Source organism: Plutella xylostella, chromosome 19 (genome assembly GCF_932276165.1).
Source record: "Plutella xylostella chromosome 19, ilPluXylo3.1, whole genome shotgun sequence".
NCBI lineage: Eukaryota > Metazoa > Arthropoda > Insecta > Lepidoptera > Plutellidae > Plutella > Plutella xylostella.
Genome location: NC_063999.1, coordinates 9,095,293 through 9,119,708, shown reverse-complemented (window position 1 = coordinate 9,119,708; position 24,416 = coordinate 9,095,293). Strand labels below are relative to the sequence as shown.

Below are 24,416 nucleotides of genomic sequence, written 5' to 3'. Positions count from 1 at the left end.
CGGAAACGATCGCGAGCTTACAAGCCTCAAAATAATAACAGCTTCAAAAGTTTATATTGTCTTTGGAACCCTTGGCCTCTTGGAAAATAACGTCAGCGTCGCCGCATAGATTTACCACAAAGGAAATATTGTGATCTACTTATGATCTCATGGTATGATAGTTAACTTATGATAAGCTTAAGTATTTTTTTGTGAATCTGGGAAGTAAAATAAAAGTTAAAGACTGACTTCTTATTCTAAGAACCAGCACCCCAGCTGTCCATAGAATATAACATAGGGAAACAGCTGTCTTTGACGTTTAGTTCGTACTTTCTCTCTGGTTATTCTATCATTTCGTGATTTCGAGCTTTTGTTTATGTTGATTAAAAATCAAATATTTGTGTGAGAAACTAATAAAATCAACGTTTTATCTAGAATATATAATTAGTAAAAATCTAAGCCATCTAACATAAAGTATGTCTAATATTATTGATATTGATGGAAGTGTTTTAGAGGGTGTAAGTATAAATATAGATTTTAATATTTTTCGTGTAATATTTTAGAATTTTATTAAAACAATGCTTGTTCATTTGCAGGGTGGGCAAATTCTCCGCATGTCAGTAGCCTTTAGCGCTATCATGGGGGTGCCCGTCCGAGTCTCTAGAATAAGGGCCGGCAGAAGCAAGCCGGGGCTTGCGGCACAACATCTAAAAGGTTACATGTTTCTTATAGATTTCAATATCTTCTCAGTAAATGCAGGTTTCTGAATAGAATACAGTCAAAAACAGACAGAGAGAGCCAGAAATCCTAGTGGATTTTTTTTCTACTTCCATGACTGGAATCTATAAAGTTGCACTTGTCTAAATATTATTGAAATTTGTAAATATGTTGCTGCAGGTATTCAGCTGGTGGGAGAAATGTGCGGTGCTGCACTGCATGGCGTGGAGATTGGCTCCACGGAAATACAGTTCTCCCCGGGCCAGATCAAGGGCGGCCATTATGTAGCAGACACTAAAACTGCAGGGTAAACCTTTTCAATCTGTTGTCCAAAATTACTATAAATTGATACATTATTATGTGTTTCAACTGGTTTACATTCCAGCATAAGTACCTACAAAGTTTCCAATTGTGAGAACCATAGCCAGAATATTGTACAGTCTAAAAGATAAATTAAGGTCCAACCGTAACAGAAATGAATGTATTCCTATAACAAAATAAATATAAATAAATATTTTTTTTTTATAAAAATAAATATAAATATGTGGGGACATCTCACACACGGCCATCCGACCCCAAGCTAGGCAGAACCTGTGTTATGGATGTCGGACAGCTGATATATCTACACAAATACATAGATAGATAGATACTAAATATAAATATCAACACCCAAGACCCGAGTACAAATATCTGTCTTTAAACAAATATCTGCCCCAGCCGGGAATCGAACCCGAGACCTTCGGCTCAGTAGTCAGGGTCACTAACCACTACGCCATTCGGTCGTCAGAAGAGAAATCATGTACCACCTCATCCCGTCAGGTCCATAAGCTTGCTTCTCCAAGTGGCTCTGCCGGTGGCGCTTCTAGCCGACGGCCCCGTCACCCTCGAGCTGAAGGGAGGCACTAACGCAGACATGGCCCCACAGGTGGACTACCTCACCGAAGTGTTCAGACCACTGCTTGAGAAGTTTGGAGCTACCTTCGACTTTGACTTGCATAGGCGTGGGTGAGTTGCAGTTGCATCCACAAAAGAGCTCTCTTTTCAAACAGAGTAGTTTGTAAAAAATGTAGGATCATAAGAAAACATTAATTATACAGTAAATAAAAGCTTTTGTCTTTTAACATCACTGTACAGCAGCTATTTTACAGTATTTTAAAAGAGAATGGCAAAATCTGACCTGCTTTGCGGCCACTAACCAAACCTATTTTTATTCAGTGATAAAGCAGGTGTTCTAAATTAGGGAAAAATATAAAAAAAACAAACCACTTTGAAAAAAAATACTTTGCCCGACAGAAACATCTAGTACAGTACAAGGACTTGATCTTTCATCACCTATATCTTCGTTCTCTCATGCCTAATAATATTAAAATTTACACCAGGATATACCTACTGTAGTCATGGGCTACACGTCAGTATATGTTTCATCAATGGCTGCTCTGGCGGGTCATGGCGCCATAGAGAAATGGCCATTTTCCTTTAATGGTCAATGACCAATGGTCATTTGGCATCTAGATTCTAAATGGGTTTCGTCATGATGTTTTCTTCTTAACCTTCACAGTGAAATTGGTTTTACATTCAGAAGATGTGGCCTCGGTCATCGTGGTGAAAGGATTAGCTAGTCAGATTGCCTCTGACTTACCAGGGTGCGCCAGACTTATAAAATGTACTTAAGATACGTCATACAAGCTTTTTTCGTGCACCCAACATTTTTATGCTGGCACCACACTTGGCTATTCGTTTTGTTATTGGGTGTTAGCTGTATTTGCCAATTACCAAAAATATAGCAATTGGGCAATAATTTTAGCGAATACACTGACCACACATGACAGTTTTGGCAAATACGAATAGCGAAGTGGGGTTTTAGCATTACCTATAGCCCACATCCTGGTATGGTCAGCTGCAGAGAAACTTGACCCCCCTCTCATAGAAATAATGCTTCTGAGGGGGGTCAGGTTTCTCTGCCCCTTACTGTACCACCAGCATTATCTATAGCCTACATCCCAGTACCACCATCATTACCTATAGCCTACATCCTCCGCAGCTACTACCCCCGCGGCGGCGGCCACGTCTCAGTCCACATCCGGCCGGCGGCGCGGCTGAGAGGCGTGGAGCTCACGGGGACGGGGCGCGTGCAACGTGTGCAGGGCTGGAGCTTCGTCGCCGGCACGCTGCCTGTTAAGGTACGGTTACCACATCATCAGCCAATAATCATCTACTGGACATAGGCCTCTCCCAAGGAGCGCCACAAAATCGGTCCTCGGCCGTCCTCATCCAGCCACTGCCGGCGACCCGCCTAAGGTCGTCGGTTCAGCGGGCAGGAGGGCGTCCCACGCTGCGTTTGCCTATTGCCTGTTCGTGGTCTCCACTCGAGAACTCATAGAGAACATTGCGCGTAATAATTGACTGATAAAAGTCTCAGCCAGGGTCGTCCAGATAGCCGACGTTGTATAGTTGCAGCTATACTATATAAAGTTAGTAAAAATTAACCACTATATCCTTTATATATATATATATATATATATACAGGGTGACTTTTTAGTCATTAACGAAATTTTTTCCATGAGTTAGGTATGTACAATAGAGTCGATTTCAATGAAAAAATTAGTAGGTAAATTTTTCATGATTTATTTTTTTTGTATCCCGAAATATTGGTAAAATATGGTCACTGAGTCACTGAGCAATAAAAGTTAAAAGCGATAGGTTTCTCACGATACAAACAAAGCCGAAATTAGACCTTATTGCCGCCATAAACCAATAAACTCTCGTTTAGCGTGAGAAAGGGGCGGAGCTTCATTTTGCAAAGGATGCCGCCGCTAATGGGTAATGCGTCATCGATCTGACGTCAGTCGCCTGCTCACCGCCGCGTCACACGTGTCTCTGTTTACTCAAAAACCTTTTTTCTTTCGACGCGCGCGCACCCCGGGCCGACTTGTGTTGTGTTTGTGTGTGTGTGCTAAATGTATTCTAACCAAGAGTAGGAGTAGGTATGTTGAAGAGTCCCAAAATCTCGCAGACCTCAGAAATAAGATAATTGTCGCTTTCGAGGAAGTGAAAAATTACATTGTGGTGTTAAATAAATTAAAATACAATGAGTTGAAAGTGTTGTGACGTGCCATACTTTGTGTAGATGTGTAGAAGGGACTCCACTTCGAACAATTTGATACTTCATCAATTGTTCATCACTTACAGTGATTGAGGAAGTGTGTGCTAATTACGGTGTAGCGGTAAGGTCCCCTTGGATTTGGATTTTTTATTGAAATTTGACGGTTCTAACCCCTTGAAAGTATGGGGAAAATCATTGAGCAACTTATGAATTTATTTGAAACTAGCTGTTCCCGCGAGCTTGGCTTCGCCTTAAATAGTTTTCGTGTGGGAATTCCGCGATAAAAAGTAGCCTATGTTCTTTTTCAAGGACGAGACCATCTGTATACCAAATTTCATTCAAATCCGTTCAGTAGTTTTGGGCGTGAAAGAGTAACAGACAGACACAATTACTTTCGCTTAGTTAGGATTCGCGGGCAAGTGGGCGTGGCCAGACGCGCTACTCGCGCACGGTGACCATGAGTCTTGGTTTTCTGGAGAAAACTTTGAGTGCCAATATCTTATAATTTTAGTACTGAAAGGTACTGAAAGAAAATACACGTAAGTTATATTTTTAACCAAGGAATGTTATATTACAATTTCGTTACTGACTAAAAAGTCACCCTGTATATATATGGCAGATAAAGCGGTGGCAGCTCAGTCGGGTAAGCGCCCGCTTCTCACGCCAGAGATGCGGGTTCGAATACCGGCGCTGACATGTACCAATGAGTTCTTTTAACTTAAGTACAATGTATACTTAAGCACTATGTAGATTAGGTTTAGTTTAAGTGTTTAATTGTAATGTGTATTGATAATGTTGCTGTTTATGTGTTGAATAAATGTTTTCTATTCTATTCTATTCTATACCATCGCTCTTACGGTGAAGGAAAACATCGTGAGGAAACCTGCATATCTAGATCTAGCAAATCTAGATATGTGAACCCGCCAACCCGCAGTGGACCAGCGTTCTGCCCAACTATATAATAGGTTCAACAAACAGCTGGACATCGCGGACAAAACATACAAAGAATGCAAAATTTCTGTAAGCGAGTGGCTAGCTAAACTTAATTATACGGAAACAGAGGAACTTTTATCGGAATTGTCGTAATATTACACTTACAGTGACAATTAAGCACACTCAACTGATACACAATTACACACCTTCACACACACACACTCACACACACACACGCACACACGCACAAACACACACACACACGCGCACACGCGCACACTCCACGCAGGTACTTTTATATTTATAATTAATCAATTACGTACACATTCTGAATTGTTATTTTTAATTTTTATTTTTATTTTTAATTTTTAATCTATTGCATGCAAAACCAAAAATTGTTAACCAGTAATAAACGCTTAAGTTTAAACTAGATGATATACAGGAAGAGCGGAGTCTCCTTGCACAGGCGTTTCCAACGCCTAAAAGGAGGCTTCAAATTACTAGTTATTAAGAAATCTTTGTTAAGACAATAAACAATTTTTGTATTTTTTTGTATTTTTGTGGTGGGAAAATGGTCCAAGCTTAGGAAGGCAGTTTAGACCTTGGGGATATGCACAACGGTTCCATTCGAGAGAGCCAGGTGCAAGTACTTACACCCCCACAGAGAATATAATAGAATAACCACTATATATTTCCAAAGGTGAAATTTCTTGGTAATCAGTAGTTCCATCGTCTATCGTAGCGCTCGGGAGAACAAATTAAGTAGTAAAGCCTCGGAGTTTTAATCTCGATTATAGTCTTCAATTCAATCTTTTGCTTGTGGCTCTATGCCGTGTGTGAAAGTTTAGTCATCTCATAAGAGCCACGCACACAGAGCTACTAACCTACCGATGTCGGTTCTCAGATGGCCCACGAGATGGCGGCGGCGGCGCGGCAGGCGCTGGCCGGGGTGTGTCGAGACATACACATAGAGTGCTACAAGGAGGATCGGGCCGTAGCGCCCGACAACTGCAGCGGGATCATGTAAGTTGGATTAACTGTACTAGATTCGAATTGAGAAACTTCTCCTTTTTTAGTTAGAAAGAACTCGGATTTGAAGTCGGTTAAAAAGTTGCTCGAGGAGTTTCTTTCGTCATTTCTTCTCCGCAGTGACCGAGTCTATGTGAAATGGTGGTACACTCATAATATTTTGACAATATAAGTACAAAAGCGAAGTTATAACCTAGCAAAGGAAAGGTAATTAATAGAGGCGCCACGTTTCTTTATACATGGCCTCCAAGTAGGTCCACCAACCCACAATAAAATATAAATCCATTTCTACACGAACTTGCCAGGCTGTACAGCTACTAATAGTTCTGACTGCACCGAATTCATTCTAACATGTATATCATTACATACTCAGTCTAGTAGCAGAGACTTCATCAGGCTGTATCCTAGGCGCGGAATTCAGGGCCAATACTATCAGCTTCTTACATTTTTTCATCATAATAGATCAAGCCGTTTTTTCCTGAAAGAGTAAGTCAGCCTAATTATGAGCCTGACTGCACCAAATTCATTCAAACGTTTATATCATCCTCAGTCTAGTAGCAGAGACTTCATCAGGCTGTATCCTGGGCGCGGACGCGTTAGGGCGGCGCGGCGCGGGGGCGGGCGCGGCGGGGCGGGCGGCGGGGGCGGCCCTCGCGGCCACGGCCACTAGTGGCGCCTGCGTCGATGAACATGCGCAGGTGAGATCCTAACTAAACTTAATTTCGTCGCTGTTATTGCAAAATATTTACTTATTTATTTAACTGTTTATTGTACAAATTGTACAATATTCTATGTCATCGAAAATAGATTTCAGGTTTTGAACTGTGAATTCATTGAAATTGATAATTATAAAGATCAAAACCTTAAATAAATTTTCTATGACATAGAACATTTAGGCAAAAACAGCGACGATTTGCTATGCTTATAGCATCTTTGTTGTGTGTGCGCCATTTTTCATGAAAAACTTCGAGTAGCTGTGTAACTTGGAGTAGGTATGTTTGCTATTCGCTATACCGCTATCTAGACTCCGCTGTGCAGATGGATTACTGTGTGGCCGTACGCGACCATATTATTATATAGGTACCCCATTGCCGCTGCCCTTTTTGTATCATCCTGTAAAAACGTACATGTATAACAGTTCTTAAGATTGAGCAACAAAAATTGTAGGCTGTATTAAATTAGTATTGTTATTGTACCTGTAACTTAATAGCTCGTAAGTAACTCTTTTATCCACCAACAAAGGTTGGCTGGAAGAAATTGCTTTTTGGCAATAAGCCCGCCATTGTATGCTTTTACTGTGTTTTTCAATTGTTATGTATTTATATTTCTGTGTACAATAAAGTGTTAAAATAAATAAATAGTTCTCTTTGACTAAACCGCTCGTCTGTTCCAGGACCAGCTGATAATGTTCATGTCGCTGGCGGCGGGCCGCTCGTCTCTACGTGTAGCTGACGTCACGCTGCACACACAGACAGCCATGCACGTCGCTAAAACCATCGCTAAGGTTATCCTAATCCTAACTTAATATTATAAATGCGAAAGTAACTGTGTCTGTCTGTCTGTTACTCTTTCAAGCAAAAACTACTGAACGGATTTAAATGAAATTTGGAATACATACGGTCTAGACCCTGGGAAAGAACATAGGCTACTTTTTATCCCGGAATTCCCACGGGAAAACTTTTTAAGGCGAAGCGAAGCGCGCGGGAACAGCTAGTTTATTATATTTTATGTGTACCTTAAAAGCCCTTAGACTGTTTATAACAGCATGCGGATTTCATCACGCACGCGGGATGGCCGCCATTTTCCCGCGTCTGGCGAGCATATTCGTAATTCGTATTCTGTGATACGTATGACCGCGTGCGGGGCAATCCCGCAAGCTTGATGAATCCCACACGCTGTTAAAAACAGCCTAGATGTGACGGCTTAGCAGTCAGGGTCACTAACCACTACACCAGTCGGCCGTCTAGTTACAATAAGTATATTTCCTTATTTTTCAGGTACATTTTAACGTGGTACCCAGCGGCGACACTAACATCATTGAGTGCGATGGATTAGGCATCACTAATAACAACATCCCTCCCAGATAAATTTACATCAATGAAGTAAATTATGCTAAGTAGGTACCTTATACAAGTATGTATATAATATAAGTTATTTATTTAAATTTAAATAAATATGATTTGTAAATAATAAATGTAAATATCATTAAATTTGGTTTTCTTTAAGACAAATGTACGCATTGTAACATATAGATGGGATACTTAATTAAAACTACTAATAAAATTATTAGATTCCCTATGAAATATTAGTAACTATATCAGGCAAAAATAATAACAAAATGTGAATTCAGAACTTGGTATTTATTAAATATTACATTATGAATTATGTTACCATTATGTATGACGCGCATAATTTTATTTCATACTGTTTTGTCTGGCTGCCGCCTACAAATTCATTCAAACTACATTAAAAAAGCTCGATAATACCTACATATTATCTTCAAGGTTTATAGTAACAGCGTTTTACTAATACATCGCAAAACGGCCACAATTCCCATGAGATACGTAGTATTAGTATGCTTATGAAACAGATTTATTTACAATACTTTCCGCCCTTATCGAAAAGTATAAAAAAGTACGTCAGGCCTCCGCGAAAGATTTGAAAGGTAAGATTTAATAGTTAAGTCGATTTTTTTTCGACAGCCATAAAAACATGTTTTAGAAAAATAGATTTTAGTAGGTCCTAGTGCGATACATACAGAAAACAGAAGATGAATGAGGCAAGTATATATATATATATATATATATATATATATATATATATATTAAAATCTACAGAAATTACGTTTTTTTATGACTTGCGGGTAAATTTTGAATGAATATTAGGTGCAGTTCCAGTCAGACACACAGGCAGTCGCTGACAGATGCAGTGAGCAGTGGACTGTAACCAATAGAGGGTCTACTACAGGTTTTATAGTATGACAAAAAAGCATACGTTTTCATGTCATCTGCATAAACTATCGTAAAACTGGCGGAAACTATCGTGAAACTTACACACAGAAAATGTGAAAAGTTTCACGATAGTTTCCGCCAGAGGCACCACTTTGTATGCGAGAAAACTTTATATTAATTTATATATACTTTTTTCAAAAGTGTATTGTACAGTGCAGCGATTACAAGATTTTCGAACCTCCGTTTACGTTGCGTATCGTCAACTGTCACTGTGAAAAAGTAAGGCAAAGTTAGTTCCAAAATTGACTACGTTGGCGCTGTTCTTTTTCCATATGTTTGTGTAGTATCGAATTGCCACGTTAGCCCGTGCTAGGCCCTCAGTACGCCGCTGCCGCTTACTGCGTCAGTTGCTGACTGTGCCTGCATAGGCTTTTAGTCTAAAGTATAGAACGTAGCAGACAATATACAGCCTCACAGAAATAACTAGATTACAACTTGTATTATGTAAGTAAGTACTCGAATTGGTAACCAGTAGTATCTAAGTTATGTTATGTGTAAACCTATATGGAAAATTATATATTTATGTTTTTGCAACAAAAATAAAACTTAATAAACTAGTTTTCACAACTACTCGTCCAAGAGAAAGAAAACAATCGAATAAATACATGTATATACAAAAAAAATATAGCTTCCGATTCAATAAAATATCTAAAAAAATCTTTCTCATAGCACGACTGTGTGTAATATTCGCAAATTGAATAAAATATAATTGATCCATAAATTTTATAATTTAGCTTGAATTTATCAAGGTATCCTTTTAATAAAAAGACATGACAAACGATAATAGACTTTCTGTCGTAATTAAATTACAGATTCACGTTATTGTATTTGTATAAGTTTCTATACTTCATTTACGCAAATCATTTATAGTTAAAAAGGTCTATTTACGTTTGAGATGTCGCTTAAAATTTCTACAACCAATATAGATCCAATTGGAAGATATAATTTGGAAGTCGACCAAAAGGCTCTCCGCAACACAAATGTACAATCACAACTAACTATGTCTTTAAAAAAATATAAAATGCATCATGGAATTTTCTGACTGAGCCGAGATCTTGCATTGATTCACCAATCGTAAGTTAGCTCTTTCGATATTGATATCAAGTTTGAAAACTGAAAACCAATTAAGTTCTTCTCCTTCTTCAGAGTACATAAAGAAGATTTGAAGGATTTAAGGCTTGGCATAAATGGATCATTTGTATAATTAGTAGAGATTTTACTGTGAATTTCCGATAATCCCTGTATAATCCAATTTCAAGTTGATAGAACTAACTTTAGAATTAAAATACACATACAAGAATCGTTACCACAGTAAAATTAATGCATATTTAAAGTCCCGATGTCATGTGAAATAAGAGTTTTACACAAATATATTGTCAGTACAGTGTAGTTGTAGTTTGTGCTCTAAGTCCAGGGTGTAAGGTTCAGTTTGTCTACTCAGTCTTCTTGGACTTGCTGCTACCTGCGGCTGGTTCCTCCAGCGCCGGCTGGTCCTCGTAACTGTAAAAATAAACCAAAAAATAATTAAAAAAGTGTACTTAAACAACATATTGAGACAAACCGCCATAATAACAAATTATGGCCATGAAACGAGGTTTCGAACAACATACGTCTTCTCTGGTGTCTAACTTGTATAATTCATGTTTCTATCGTTCCACTTGTAATTTTTTTCTTTTTGACAAAGCTGAGCTGATTTTGTTGAGCAGTGAGTTTTAAGTCGGTCTAGCTCAAAAAGTCAAAATCCCAAAATTTTGAGTTGAGTCGATATTGTAGTAAAGCTGCGATGGAAGAGCGCGGGCAGGTAGGCTCCAACACTGTATCTGCATGGTTACTATGTAGACTAGTGGCATTTCTATTCTGAGAGGGGACGAAGTTCTTCTACGTGGCTCTCTCGAGTGGAACCTTTGTACATATCCCCTTGATTTCTGCAATCCTGGGTGTTGTAATAGCATGGACTCACTGGAAGAGCGCGGGCAGGTCGCCCCTCATGGCCGCCAGCGCCAGCGGCGTGGCCAGGCACGCCGGCACCAGGTACAGCAGCGCGGGCTGCGCGTGCTTGAACACGTGCATCACCATGATGGTCGCCAGCAGACCTGGAAGGTAAGGGGGAGGTTGTGGTGACGAGTAATAGGCAAATGGTTTTGGATGGGTTTAGGTGGGATTTAGCTTGAAGCGCCACTGCTCAACGGTTGCATCACCATGATGGTGGCTAGCAGACCTGGAAGCAGGGAGGTTATAAATATAAATATGTGGGGACATCTCACACACGGCCATCCGACCCCAAGTTAGGCAGAACCTGTGTTATGGGTGTCGGACAGCTGATATATATATACACAAATACATAGATAGATAGATACTAAATATAAATATCAACACCCAAGACCCAAGTACAAATATCTCTCTGTCTTTAAACAAATATCTGTCCCAGCCGGGAATCGAACCCGGGACCTTCGGCTCAGTAGTCAGGGTCACTAACCACTACGCCATTCGGTCGTCAAGTTGGTTGTGGTGAAGAGTAATAGGCAAATGGTTTGTGGATGGGTGGTCGATATCTGAAGCTCTGGAGATAGTGGATTTAGATTGAAGCGCCACCGCTCAACGGTTGTGATTACGATCTGTATAACATAATCAACTTCTTTATAAAACATAATAATAATACAGGGTGTTAACTTAATTGCGTTGGAGCGGGAAATGGTAGATACAGCTGATGATACTGAACACGATAAGACATTAAAAAACGTATTTTATTTGCTTTAAGCTGACCAACATAAAACAGTTTTATTTAGTACATTTTAAAATTTCATAGTCACCCTATTCAGGTTTAGGTACGTTTGACAGAATGACCATGAACTTGAAAGCCAAGATCAAGGCCAAACAATTCAAAGCCAAGGTCAATAAAAAAGTATGCGTGCATCTGCACCACACTCGTGGAGCCACATCGTCAAGGTACCTACCGAGATTTTGGGTACTCAAAGTACCCAATCCATTGTAGACATTTCATTTTACTCCATAAGTATCACTTTATTGATACACAATTATCTTTTATGAATACAGAACATTTTCATTTTATGCTTCATAACATAGGTCACACGTATTCACAGCACAGCACAACATAAAACGAAATGAGGAACAAGGCTTGGTAATCAAAAGATAGAATTGTAGGTACCTTTTCCCTTTTAGGCACAGGGGTATAATCGTGACAGTTCTGACATTGCGAAAAAGAGACGCTTAGCTACATTAAGCGTAAGAAAGAAACGTTAAGATGTAAATGTTTTTTGTCCTTTTTGCTGTGGCGCCTGTTTACGTCAGTTCTCTGTGCCAAACAATGAAACAAATGAAAAATCTGTGCCAAACAAAGGCTGACAGTTACAACAAAATTTTCTAAATGCTATTTATTTTTGATTTGCTAGTGATTTGTGGGTGTTTATTAAGTTTATTAGACTATTATCATCACTTAACGAGTGTGTGACATGGGTGGATGGATTTTGTTCGGTTGTACAGAGCATATTGAACGAAAACACGATGGAATGATGGATGAGATATATTTTCACATGTAAGTAGATACTATCAAGTTTAACAAGCTTACATTCATCATAGTACTATCTATTGGCTCGATTTTAATATAAAACGATACTAATTTTAATACTGTAAGGTCTTTTAGTATCAGTTTTAAGTAAAAATTACGAGGTACCATATCATAACAAATCACATGGTGTTGCAAGTTATTGAAAATTTATTTTACCCACAAATATTATAGTATGCAAAGAAAATACTAGAAATTGTAACGGACTCGGGTTGGGTTTACAAATGGGGCGCACGAATTCGGTTTTTGTGAAGATTGTATTTTGTAGAAGTCATTCTCCTCTTTCAAATGAGGTGCCTCTCATTGTGAGGAAACGTTCGTTTCTTTTTTTTTCTTCCATGTGTGATTTCTTCTGTATAATATAAAGTTTATTGTATTGATACGAAATACGTGTTTCCTTTAAAAAAAACCCCATCACATATTTGGCCCACGATTATAATGCTCATGCTCATCCATTTATCTCTTTCATAGGTTTCCGACAGAAAAAAAATATCAAGAAAATGGATAGACATTACCGGTCGCACAAATTGGGAACCAAGGAAACATACAAAAATTGTGTTCGGCACATTTTGAAGAGGATTGTTTCGATTGGACGAAGACAATGAATTATACAATCCACTCAGTTTGTGTATATTAAATAATTATATTGAAATCAAATAAGTATGAGTAAAGTTTTTTTTCTTATATCGTCGGTTGACAGGAAAAACTCACTAAGGCTGATTTTTCAATATTCAGATAAATGTTATCTGGGTAATACAAACATTGAGAAACATTGAGACGCAAGAGCATCAAAATTATTTCCCAGCAAAACTTTTGTCTGGCTATTGAAAAATTAGCCTTTAGTGTCTTTTTCCTATCAACCGACGATATACTCAAGTTTTGTTTTTGTTATTATGATAAGTTAAATTTCCCCATATTTAGGTTTTATTTTTTTGTCGGCAACATCTATGGCAACGGTCAGCAACAGGCGGACCGCGGTCCGTTTGCGGACCGCGAAAGGTTCAACCTCGGACCGCCAAATATTGTAATGTAGGCATGTCAAGTATAAATAAATACTTAGAATATTATTGTAATATTTTGAACCAATCTAACTTAGTACCTACCTAATCTAAATAATCTGTTTTACAACATCGATATCGATCAAAAACATCGCACCGCCGCCGCGCCGCCCGCGCCGTCGAGTCGCCGCGCGCGCTCTGTTCATAGGTACTTATAGCTTCACCGACGACCATAATAATTATATTAAGGAGAACTCTGAAGAAGTCATTGCAGTTTTTACAAAATTTTTGACCGATCTTAGCAAAGAATTCGCCAAAAGGTTCCAAGACTTTGCAGAGATGGGCAAGCTATCTCTGTTTCATGAAGTTGATGCAGCCGCCGAATGGACAGATATGGCTGCCAAGCAAAAGTCCTTGCTGCAAGTTATTTAATCTGCCAAAGGCGTCACTTCAAATGGAAATAATCGATCTGCAAGAAGATATGTCTTTGTAAATACACTCACGGGCAATGAAAAAGTTCCACTCAAAAAATTCCGACTTCAAACAACCCCCATTTTTTCAAATATTTAAATTAAAATTTTACCAAAATATTTTTGTTTTTAGTTGGTGATGCTCTGTTAAATGTAGTTTAAGGTTGCAGAAGGCGTTAATAAGCTAGCCTTTTCCGTTAAGTAGTAATTTGGTGTTTTTCTCAGTGGAACCTTTTCATTGCCCGTGAGTGTATATAAAAAGGTGTCAACTGAAGAATTTTGGGTCAAACATGTCCCAGAAAAATATCAAAATTGCAAAAAACTTGCCATGAATTTGGCGACTATTTTTGATTCGACATGCATATACCTACGAAACATCTTTTTCAACAGTTTTTTTTTAAAAAACAAGTAGATATTGTTTGAGATTAACAGACGCGCTCACTTAGAAGACACTCTTCGAATTAGCTGTTCTTCACGAGAACCAAACTATAAAAACCTGGCTCAAGACCGCCGATGCAATTTTTCTCACTAATTTTAGTAATACATAGCTGTACATCAGTTGTTTTTTTTTTCTGGACCTTTTAAAAAATTTCGACCAATATCCGGACTCTACATAAAACTACTTGCCGACCCCTGATCTATGGTTTGAGTGAGAAAGAGAATAGTGCACACGGCGATTGCGAATCTATTTGTAGTTGATCTGAGCTTTTAGGTAATAATTGTAAAAAATGATTGTAAACAAGTAAACAACAATGACTGACTGACAGACTAGATCCACAGAGAAGGTAATTTTTATTTTTTATTTTATTTTATTTTTATTTATTTGAGACAATAAACAGATGTACATTAAAACTTACTAAGTAGACTTAGATTAAATATAATTATGTTAATATACATCCCACAACATTGTCTACAAGTATGTTAACATAGTACTGTTATTAAAGTTCAAAATCTAGAAGTGCGATGATTGGTGATTTGATAGTGGAAGTAAAGTGATGTTTACGAGAAAAAAAAAAGAAGATATTTCTGTAATGATTTAGGAAGCAACCTGTTGCTAATATTGTGCAAATATGGTATAGTTAATGCAAATATGTAGTAATCCAAACATAATAACAAATTAATTTTAATTATCTAGTTAATTTCTGAAAACTTTGTGTATATTGTTTTTAAAATCTGCAAATTTTGAAAACATATCAATATGCTCAAAGTGCTTATTGTAGGAATCAGCGATGCGGCAGAGAGGCGCGCGCCGGCCGGCGTTCGTGTGACGCAGGCTCGTCGCGAACATGCGGTATGCGCGCGCCTCCCGCCGCACCACTGTTCTAGGTACAACATAATACAGCTTATTAGATAGGTCTGTGCAATCAAAGTGGCTATGACAAAGTCGGTACAGCGTTACGGCTTCCAAGATAAGTCGCCTTGAATCTAGTGGAATGAGGCCATATTCGTCCAGTAACTCGGTGTAAGAGAGGTGGTTGCGGTTACGATGAACTCGGAAGTGTACTGAACGGAGGTACTTGCGTTGAACACTTTCAATTGCGTCACTATATTTTTTATATATGGGATTCCAGATTGGTACCGCATACTCAAGCTGTGGGCGGATTATGCTTTTATAGAGGTGGATAAGTGTTTCAGGACGTGAAAAGTCTGTGGTTGACCTCATGACTAGCCCGTACATTTTATATGCCTTACTCACAATACTATCAATATGTTGATCTAAATGTAATTTAGAATCGAGAATGACTCCCAGGTCCCTCAGGGCGTCTACTTTATTAAGTGGTGAATGACATAACATGTATTGAAATTGCGTAATTTTCCTTTTTTTTGTAAAATTTATAAAGTTGCATTTTGGAAGGCTAAGATGTAGTTTATTATTATTGCAGTATTCTGTAAGTCGATCGAGATCTTCTTGGAATAGTAGGCAATCATTTTGTGAATTTATGCTTTTAAATGCTTTTAAGTCGTCAGCGTAGAGTAAAAATTTTGAGTTTCTAAAACAAGTGTTAATATCGTTAATGAAAAGAATAAAGAGTAGAGGCCCCAGTATAGACCCCTGAGGGACACCGGAGGTAACTCGGATAGTATTGGACTGATGACCGCAGATAACTACTGTTTGAGTTCTGTTAGAAATATAGGATACCATCCACCTAAGTAAATTACCCCGAATGCCGTTGAACGCAATTTTATGTAGGAGCAGCTCGTGGTCAACTTTGTCGAAGGCCTTCTGAAAGTCAGTGTAGACTGCATCCGTTTGGGTTCTGTCATCGAGATTTTGAAATACGAAATTTGTGAAGACCATGAGGTTTGTAGTGGTTGATCTATTTTTTGTGAAACCGTGTTGCTCAGGCAAAATTATTCTATGGAGCGAAGGGTAAATTTCATCATGCACTAATCTCTCGAAGACCTTCGACAAAGCTGGTAGCAACGAGATAGGACGGTATTTTTCTACGTTGTTTTTAGGCCCACTTTTGTGTACGGGAATTATGTTGGCGTGTTTCCACGCTGTAGGAAATGTTCCTTCCGACATACATTTATTGAAAATTAATGAAAGGGGTTTGTATATATCCTTAGCGGTGTTCTTAAGAAAAACAGGAGGAATTCCATCAGAGCCGGGGCCTTTGGTGGGGTCAACTGAGGACAGTGCCCTACATATTTTATGGGAACTGATGTGTATATCACTGATAAATAAATCGTGAGGGGCGTAGTCAGGTACCGGAATAAAATTATCACCCAATAGCGTGGACGGTTCATAGACGGAGTGGAAGAAATCGGAAAATAGGTTACAAATATTTGTGGGATCATTAGCGGTAGTGTTTTTATAGCACATAGAGGAGGGAATTCCCGGTTTTTTTTTGCGATTATTTATATATGTCCAAAAATATTTACTGTTCTTGAATACATTATCTTCGACCGATTCTATATATTTTGAGTAACATTTACGGGCCTCAGATTTAAAACGTGATCTATAAAGTGAGAATATTTCATAATCAAATAAATTATTGTATTTTTTCCATTTTACCCATGCCTTTTTTTTGTTATTAAAAATGTGGATTAAGGCTGGAGAAAACCAAAATGGGTAATTGGAGTTTTTGGGTGAAGACATAGGACAGTGCTGTATTATAATGCTATGAATTTTATTGTAAAAAGCTGTGAGGGCTGCGTCTGCTTTTAGTGGTGACAAAATATCATCCCAGTTTGTGTTGGTAATATCGCGATTAATAAGGTCATAGTTTGCTTTGTGAAAATTTAGTTTAGATATCAATTTTCGTTTCAGAGGCGTGTAGGAAGTCTTAAAAGTTACGGTGGCGGAGAGTGGAGGGTGTAGTTTATCTGGTGGGCAGAGATGATTTTGTGAGCCTCTCAGGGAACATTCCTTGTTAGTGATAAGTACGTCTAAAATGTTGTCGTTACAATTTTTACAGTCGTTAAATTGGTATGCGTTGAAAAAATTCATGAAATCGGCAATATACTGCGAGACTCGGCCGGTGCGCGAACATGATAGTGCAGAATTTTCAGTGTTAGAACGCGCCCATTGAATAGCTGGCAAGTTGTAGTCACCTACAATTATGAACCCATCCACATCTGGTTTATCAACCAGTTTGTGCATAGCTTCGAGGTGGGTCATGTATAGAGAGTCATTAGAATTAGGTGGAATATAGGAGGCTATTATTAAATTTTTTCTACCCAACGAGGGACCAGGTATCTCTACTACAACGTGCTCTATGTGAGGTGATACAGACAAATATGGGTGATGTAATACAGCTTTCAGTTCCTTAAGAACAGCGATCCATACGCCACCACCGTCCTTTTTATTCGTTTTTATGCGATCGCGATCACACCTAAATACCGAGTATCTATCATCGATAAATTCACTGTCATTAATTTCTGGAGTTAGCCACGATTCTGTGATTATTATGACGTCGTAATTATTGGACAAAATATTGAAATAGATAGTGTTCAGTTTAGTGCGAGTACCTCTACAGTTCTGGTAAAATATTGTTATTTTTTCGTTATGTGACATTTAGTTGAACAATATAAATGATAATATTTAGTAACTGGATTGAAAATGTGACTATAAATAATGATATATTGATGGCGAGCATTACTTGGAATCCGTACGCTATAGGTATGTGCATAATGTACTATATTTATAAAATGTGAGCGATTTCTTATTGATTGAATGGAGTAAAAGATGCAATTACATTTTATTGTTTCGTTTATAACTACGTCTGATATCTGTTTACTTGTATAACATGCATTTGAAGAATAATTCAGGTTTTCAAAACATAAAGTGTATAGAAGAGAGAATATAATATCTAAACATATAGAGAAAAATATACTAATTATTTGTAACCACGGGACGCGGTTTGATTTTATTGTAATGACTATCATAAATACTCGATGGTTATGATACGCGAGATTGTTATTATTCTACTGGTATTTAAAGTGAGGCCATACTTATTATGAGGATTTCCGTACTATTCGTCATCAAAGACGTCTCAATCGCAAGTACACAACACAAATCGAGATGAGCGAGTGTAAGTAAACCAATGAGGCGTTTGTTAAAAAAAAAAAAAAGTTCCTTTTTGGAGAAATAGATGGCGTTGTCTGGGGTTGTACCAACTTTCAAACCCTCAGAACACACTCAGATCACAATATGTTATTCTGTGAGGCTAACGAAATGTGAAAGTGACGTAGGTAGGTAGAATTCTAGTATTATTTTCTCTATGATGTCGATGTCACTGTTGCTTCAGCGTTCAGTGCGATTGTGCGTACAGCCGTTCTTTTCAAGTTTTCTCAGTTTCCTTGTGTTTCTCCTGTATTAATTGAGTTGTAGTTGAGCTATCTGCTCCTCCTCCCTTGATACTTAGCACTATCCCAAGCCACATGCAGTCTGAGCCTCGGAAGGATGGCTCGCGCTACCACCCGACATTTAATCACAACTAGTGAGTTCTTATTCTGAGTTTAGTACTCTTTGCTCTCTATGTAATTTTTGACAGTTGGTACACTGCGTTTTCACGCCATCTATCGGCTTACCCAAAAGCTCAACTGACAGCTGTCAAGGAAAACGGCTCATTCGTCATTGAAGTAGACCCTGTTATCATCCTGTTATGCATTGTGGTCTTTTAACTTTAGCTGCATACAGACCGGCCAAACGAACGCCAACGAACGGGTTTTGTTGACCTTCGTTGCTCAATCTGCCCCTGTATTATGTATGATAAATGTCCATCGGTGGACGTTCGTTGGGCCGGTCTGTACGCATCTTTAGGTAATAAAAGAAAAATAAAATGTGGTAAGTATCAAGGGTGAATACTAAACGCTTGTACCTTATTCTGAGTAAAAAGGTTTAATTATTGTTCTGAGCTCCTAGAAAGTCATAAATTATATTCTGTACGATCTATCAAACTTTATGACAATCAGCTGTTTAATTGTTGATTAGTATGTCATTAATCACCATGAATAATTTCAATTTTATTTAATAATTGTTATTACCTACTGTGTAATTAATTACAATCATAGTTACATCAAATAAATTATGAAAAGTGAAGTTGATAACAAATTTACAGTGTGTGTTCTTTTGCAATCGAATGTCTCATTGGTTATGTGTTTGTGTAGGGTGACCATGTTTTTGATTAAGGTAAAACTTTCCACTTTACTTTAGACTTTAAACATAAATATTCGAGATTCTGATGTTTTTTTTCTTAGAAACGTGCTTGGTTAGACTAATACTAACCCCCATTTCCCGCTCAAACGCATTCTAGTTAACACCCTGTATATCTTTATTGTAAGAAGCAAAAACATACAAGATGGGGAAGCCTAAACTAGGGTGACCTGTGTGTGGAACCAGTTCCTTCCAAGTAGTGAACAATTGTAATTATTTTAATTATTGACAGTATGACTAGTAAAAATCCGTCTAAGACGAAAACTTGAATTAATGAGAGCTTGAGATGCGTCGGATGAGCTTACTTAGATTGGTATTAAATACAAAACAACATCAATAGGAACAGTGACATGAAGAATCACAATAATTCTGGTGTGTATTATGTCAGCAAAATGGCTCTGACTCAGCATGTGCTGTACAGCTTATGTACTACTCACCGAGTATATAAGCTGTGAAGGTGGCTCGGAAGTACAGCTCGGAGCCTCGCTGCAGGCTGCGGTCGAAGCGGAGAAGGAGCGCGATGAAGATGCCCGGCACCACGATGTCCCCGAGCCCGAGCATCGCGAAGTTGGACGCGCTCAGCCCGTTCACCAGCAGGTCTTGAGGGAACACCACTGGAATTGAGAAGGACAGTGGGTTATAAGCGCTGAGGCCGTTGACTAGCAGGTCTTGAGCGAACACCACTGGAATTGACAGTTACACTAGATAGATAGAATATTCTTTATTTGTACACAAGAATAGATTATACAAAGCTTAAATACAAACACATAGGTACAAAAAAGGCGGTCTTATCACTAATAGCTATAAGCAATAAGGCTGCATCTTTGTACTGTTTTATTTTGAAGTTTTGATTTTTGTAATTTTTGTTCTTGGTGCAATTTTTTTTATTTTATTTTACTTTATTAGGGACAGTATTTAAATAAAGTGTATTGTATTGTATAAGCCTAACCAATGTTAAAAACCCCCAACATTCAACACTAAAAGTCGAATAACTTTTGAACAGCTTAGCCGATTTAAATCAAATATGACTAAAACACTGATAAAAAGATGTCGACGAAAAGACTTACGACAGGATGTAGAACCGTTTTTTTTTCTGTATTTTGATCCTGTGAAAACCGTCTCATGTGATTCATACTCACGTTTAATCGGGGCCTCGAAGCTCTTGGCAACAGTGACCATCACATTCGTCCCGAAGACCCAGAAGATGTCGTACAGGAACAGGCCGGACAGCAGGATGCAGCCCGTCACCACGTTGTTCAGGTGCAGAAGCTCCACGCCGTTGACTGCGAACGCGATGCCGAACAGGTTGTTCGCTATCCAGTGCTGCGGGGTTAACGCGAGTCGAGGTTACAATGGTGATATGTAATTATGTATTGTTAAAAATAAAATATTATTATTAGTTACACGGTACACCGGTCCTAAGGAGAAAAGTCTGTCGTCAAGCTTGCACTGTTGCCAGTTTAGAAAATATTACATTATGACGGGCAATGCATAATAAGCAGCACGTGTTTTGTGAATTACTGGTTCGAGGTTTTTAATTGAGAAGTTAAGTGAATACTTTTATAAATCTTTAAATGGGTGGGAATGGTTTTGAACTAACATAGTAGTAGTCAAAAGAAACATAAAAAACATGGCCTTTATAGGATTACTTTAGCATACATCTGTATTATGAAAAAAATATACAGCTAAAAATGTACACGAAAGAAATAGAGACTCCAGTATGGAGGCTTACAGCCTAATGATAATGATGTGTGCAAAATGGCTAAATCTTGCTCAGCACTAAGTAGTATTCTGCACTGACCTTCTTGAACAAGTACCAGGCGCCCAGCACCAGCGAGATGATGAGGCAGATGACGTCGTACGAGGTGAACTTGTAGTTGACGAGGTCGGTGCGGCGCTCGCGCTCGCCTCGCGTGAAGTGGATGTGATACGGCACGTTCGGGATCGACGCGGGGACTAGGAACGCGATTATTGGGCTGGGGGGAGGAAGAAATTTGATTTTAAATTTCAAATTGTAGGAAAAAAACTCAAGTAAGTATTATATGTAGGCTTGTATAGGATTTTTGTTCAGCTATAATCAGAGAGGAGATGCGCGATTGTGCGTGGAATATAAAAGTTATTGATGAGAAAAATAATCATATCTCATACAAATACTAAGTACAGTAATATAGATCGTATAGTTTTACAAAGTCTAATTTATAACTTTTTTAGTACATCGTAAGTTTTTATAAAGTACCTATATGAATATGTTTATACAGGGTGTTGCAAAATTGGTATACTAAGCCGAAACCTACATGTGCAGCATGGTATATCTAAGCCCGAAACTGAAATCAGAATTTGGAAATTCCCGAAAAAAAAACCATAGTAAAAGTCACGTGACCAACAAAGTTTCTATGGAAAATGAATTATTTTTTTTGCGAATTTTCAAATTCTGATTTCAGTTTTAGGCTTAGATATACCATGCTGCACATGTAGGTTTCGGCTTAGTATACCCTTTTTGCAGCACCCTGTATAATTTATTTTATCTAATAAATATTGCAAAATACACACCTGAGTAGATGGCTCAGGGCCAGCACTCCCAAGAAGAAGAAATAGCCGGTGAGCAGCATGTTGATGTACTCCTTGGAGAATATCTGGAAGAACACGTAGAGGCCGAACAGAGCGCACGAGGCGATCAGCGGGAACATCAGTGCGTCCTTGTTGGACATTGTCTCTGCACGCTCCCCTGCATCCTGCAGATAGATTATAGATATTCTTTTAAGTTATGTTTAGAATTGTGGGGTGGATATACATCTGAGAATAGTACCCAACTTAGAGGTACCTCCTACTACCTAAGAACTTATTTCTTGACAAATCTATTAATTAGTAAATCTTAAAATTAGTTTAACATTATTTTACAATGGTAAATCATCATCAGTGCATAATTATCCACTGCTGGACAGTGGACATATGCCTCTCCCAAGGACACAAGGCTTATTCCTTTGTGTTCATCCAACCACTACTTCTTAAGCTACCTCTCAGGCCTTAGGTCCAGTGAAATTTGTGTGGTAAATGTTGTGTGTACAGTCTTCTCATTCTATATTTGTTATTTGCCCATTCTGTCTATTTATTTTTAAGGAAAACTTACAGTATAAGTAAATGTAAGGTACCAAAAGTATAGTTGAAAGCTAATTACAATTTTTCACTATTTAACAATGGATATTATAACAATCCTATAATTATGTAGCAGTGACTTAACCCGAGACAAAGTACAGTTAGCCAATAGTATACAATATACTTTGTACCCCAACATACATCAGTTGGTTGGCAGATATCACTGGTCCACAATCACTTGAACTTACAGATTTGAATAAAAGACAGTAGAATGTTATTAACAAGTAATTACTGATAAATGGCAAGTTGATCACTAGTTATTAATAGTGAGGCTCTGCCTGATAATTTCTGTAAGTACTGTTTCTGAAATAATTTCCTGGACATTAGAAGCAATTAATTTATGGTGATAACTAATCTCATATCATTTTCTAAGAATTTTGAAACCTTGAGTTATTCAGTTATGTATTTTATAATTTACTTAGGGTGAATTCGTCCAAACTTCACTTTACACGAGAATAACTATACCGGAATTAAAATTATACGCGAGTAAATATCTAGGATAAGTGCATTTGCATTCTACCAAGTTATACCATGATTAAATTGAATGAACGAGGAACGAAACTGTAATGCAACTAAAATAAAAATAGCTGCGTTTCAAAGCATGCAATAGAAATGACATGCCAACTTAGTTTGAATGGATTATAAAAGTATGAAATTGTTTATGTTTTAATATTTTATTCGCTGTTGTTATTCTGAGACTTTGCCTTTTAACGTACTTTTGTTTATGTTTTGACAGATGTGTTTATATGTCATTATGACGGTTTTCTAATCAGCTGATGTGCTGCCGCCATTACAAAATTACTCTCGGATAAGCTCGTTACACGGTCAATTTTGGCGGTATAACATTTTATTCTTGGGATAAGCTAGTTATCTTGGTTTCAGGTTTGGTAGAATGCAAAATCTGCTTACTCGCGAGTAACTGGTACTTTACTCGTGAGTAAAACGTTACTCGACGTTGGCCGAATCGGCCCTTAATGTAATTACATAGAATACCTAGCAAATACCTACTACATTTTAAAAAATGTCTATGTATTTATGTTTTAAAACTGAACTTTTATAGAGGTTTAAGATCAAGTAGTAGGTACTTTGCCTGGCGTAGGCAAAGTACCTACTACTTTCAGCTAAGTAAAGGTTGTTTCATTATCCAACTCATTATGTACATAATAGTACCTACATTATTTCATAGAGTAAAGTAAATACACTGCATTAGTTCCAGCAGATCGAGGGAAGTACAAATAGTGCCACGGCAATGATTCGTGGTTCGTGCCGGCCTCGTATATACTTACATAAACTAATAGTGACTTAACGATATGAAAATGTGTTCTGACTTACCTTCTGCTCTTTTAGGTACTTTACAGACCTGAAAGACCCGAAAAATATGGGCAAAATAGCCATAACCACTAAACTTAAGTAGGCAATCGCAACACCCTCGATACTCGCGGGAACTCTTTCTGTTGCATTTTTAACATTTTCTATTACACTTTCTGGGATACTAATGGGTATTTCTGTGGCGGATTCAGCCATTTCGCTTGAATTTTGTAAGTAAATGAATGTAAAAGATGTTTTGCTGACGGACTATACTTTGACAAGAAATTGACAAGTGTACAATTTTAGATCGCTAGGTTGGCAGTACCGTACCTATTATTGAAAAGGTGAACCGTAAATTTACGGTTATTTCCTGTAACATAATGATCAAAAATTCCGATTAGCTCAATCTAATCCACGGTATTTGAAAGAGGCAAAAAATTAATAAAATCAACAAAGTCCTTGTATAAAAT

At 37.9% G+C, this 24,416-nt stretch overlaps 2 protein-coding genes across 3 annotated transcripts; one reads left to right on the top strand and one right to left on the bottom strand.

Moving 5' to 3' along the window:
- The first annotated feature begins 319 nt into the window (after positions 1-319).
- Positions 320-7,971, top strand: LOC105388601 (RNA 3'-terminal phosphate cyclase). Its single transcript, XM_048627574.1, has 9 exons — positions 320-497; positions 576-693; positions 877-1,003; positions 1,516-1,701; positions 2,738-2,876; positions 5,637-5,755; positions 6,312-6,459; positions 7,155-7,265; positions 7,759-7,971. Exons 1-9 carry the CDS (start codon positions 456-458, stop codon positions 7,846-7,848), a joined length of 1,080 nt encoding a protein of 359 aa, XP_048483531.1. The 5' UTR covers positions 320-455; the 3' UTR covers positions 7,849-7,971.
- Positions 7,972-9,724: 1,753 nt separating this feature from the next.
- On the bottom strand, positions 9,725-24,246 carry LOC105388602 (minor histocompatibility antigen H13). 2 transcript variants are annotated; one of them, XM_011559539.3, is made up of 7 exons: positions 23,971-24,245; positions 22,036-22,217; positions 21,287-21,461; positions 20,625-20,808; positions 19,923-20,099; positions 10,733-10,865; positions 9,725-10,272 (listed from the first exon to the last, which is right to left on the bottom strand). In XM_011559539.3, exons 1-7 carry the CDS (start codon positions 24,160-24,162, stop codon positions 10,206-10,208), a joined length of 1,110 nt encoding a protein of 369 aa, XP_011557841.3. In that variant the 5' UTR covers positions 24,163-24,245; the 3' UTR covers positions 9,725-10,205. The 2 variants fall into 2 exon arrangements, with proteins under 2 accessions (XP_011557841.3, XP_048483529.1); XM_048627572.1 differs by lacking the exon at positions 9,725-10,272 and having other exon boundaries at positions 10,853-10,990; positions 23,971-24,246.
- Between the last annotated feature and the right edge of the window lie 170 nt (positions 24,247-24,416).

Bases quoted from the DNA above. Each gene is read 5' to 3' on its own strand.
- LOC105388602 (XM_011559539.3), bottom strand. From the start codon at position 24,162: ATGGCTGAATCCGCCACAGAAATACCCATTAGTATCCCAGAAAGTGTA. The intron at 22,218-23,970 runs GTAAGTCAGAAC...ATCTATCTGCAG, and splicing joins AGTACCTAAAAGAGCAGAAG to GATGCAGGGGAGCGTGCAGA. The intron at 20,809-21,286 runs GTCAGTGCAGAA...TTAACCCCGCAG, and splicing joins CCTGGTACTTGTTCAAGAAG to CACTGGATAGCGAACAACCT.
- LOC105388601 (XM_048627574.1), top strand. From the start codon at position 456: ATGTCTAATATTATTGATATTGATGGAAGTGTTTTAGAGGGT. The intron at 694-876 runs GTTACATGTTTC...ATGTTGCTGCAG, and splicing joins TGCGGCACAACATCTAAAAG to GTATTCAGCTGGTGGGAGAA. The intron at 5,756-6,311 runs GTAAGTTGGATT...TATCATCCTCAG, and splicing joins GACAACTGCAGCGGGATCAT to TCTAGTAGCAGAGACTTCAT.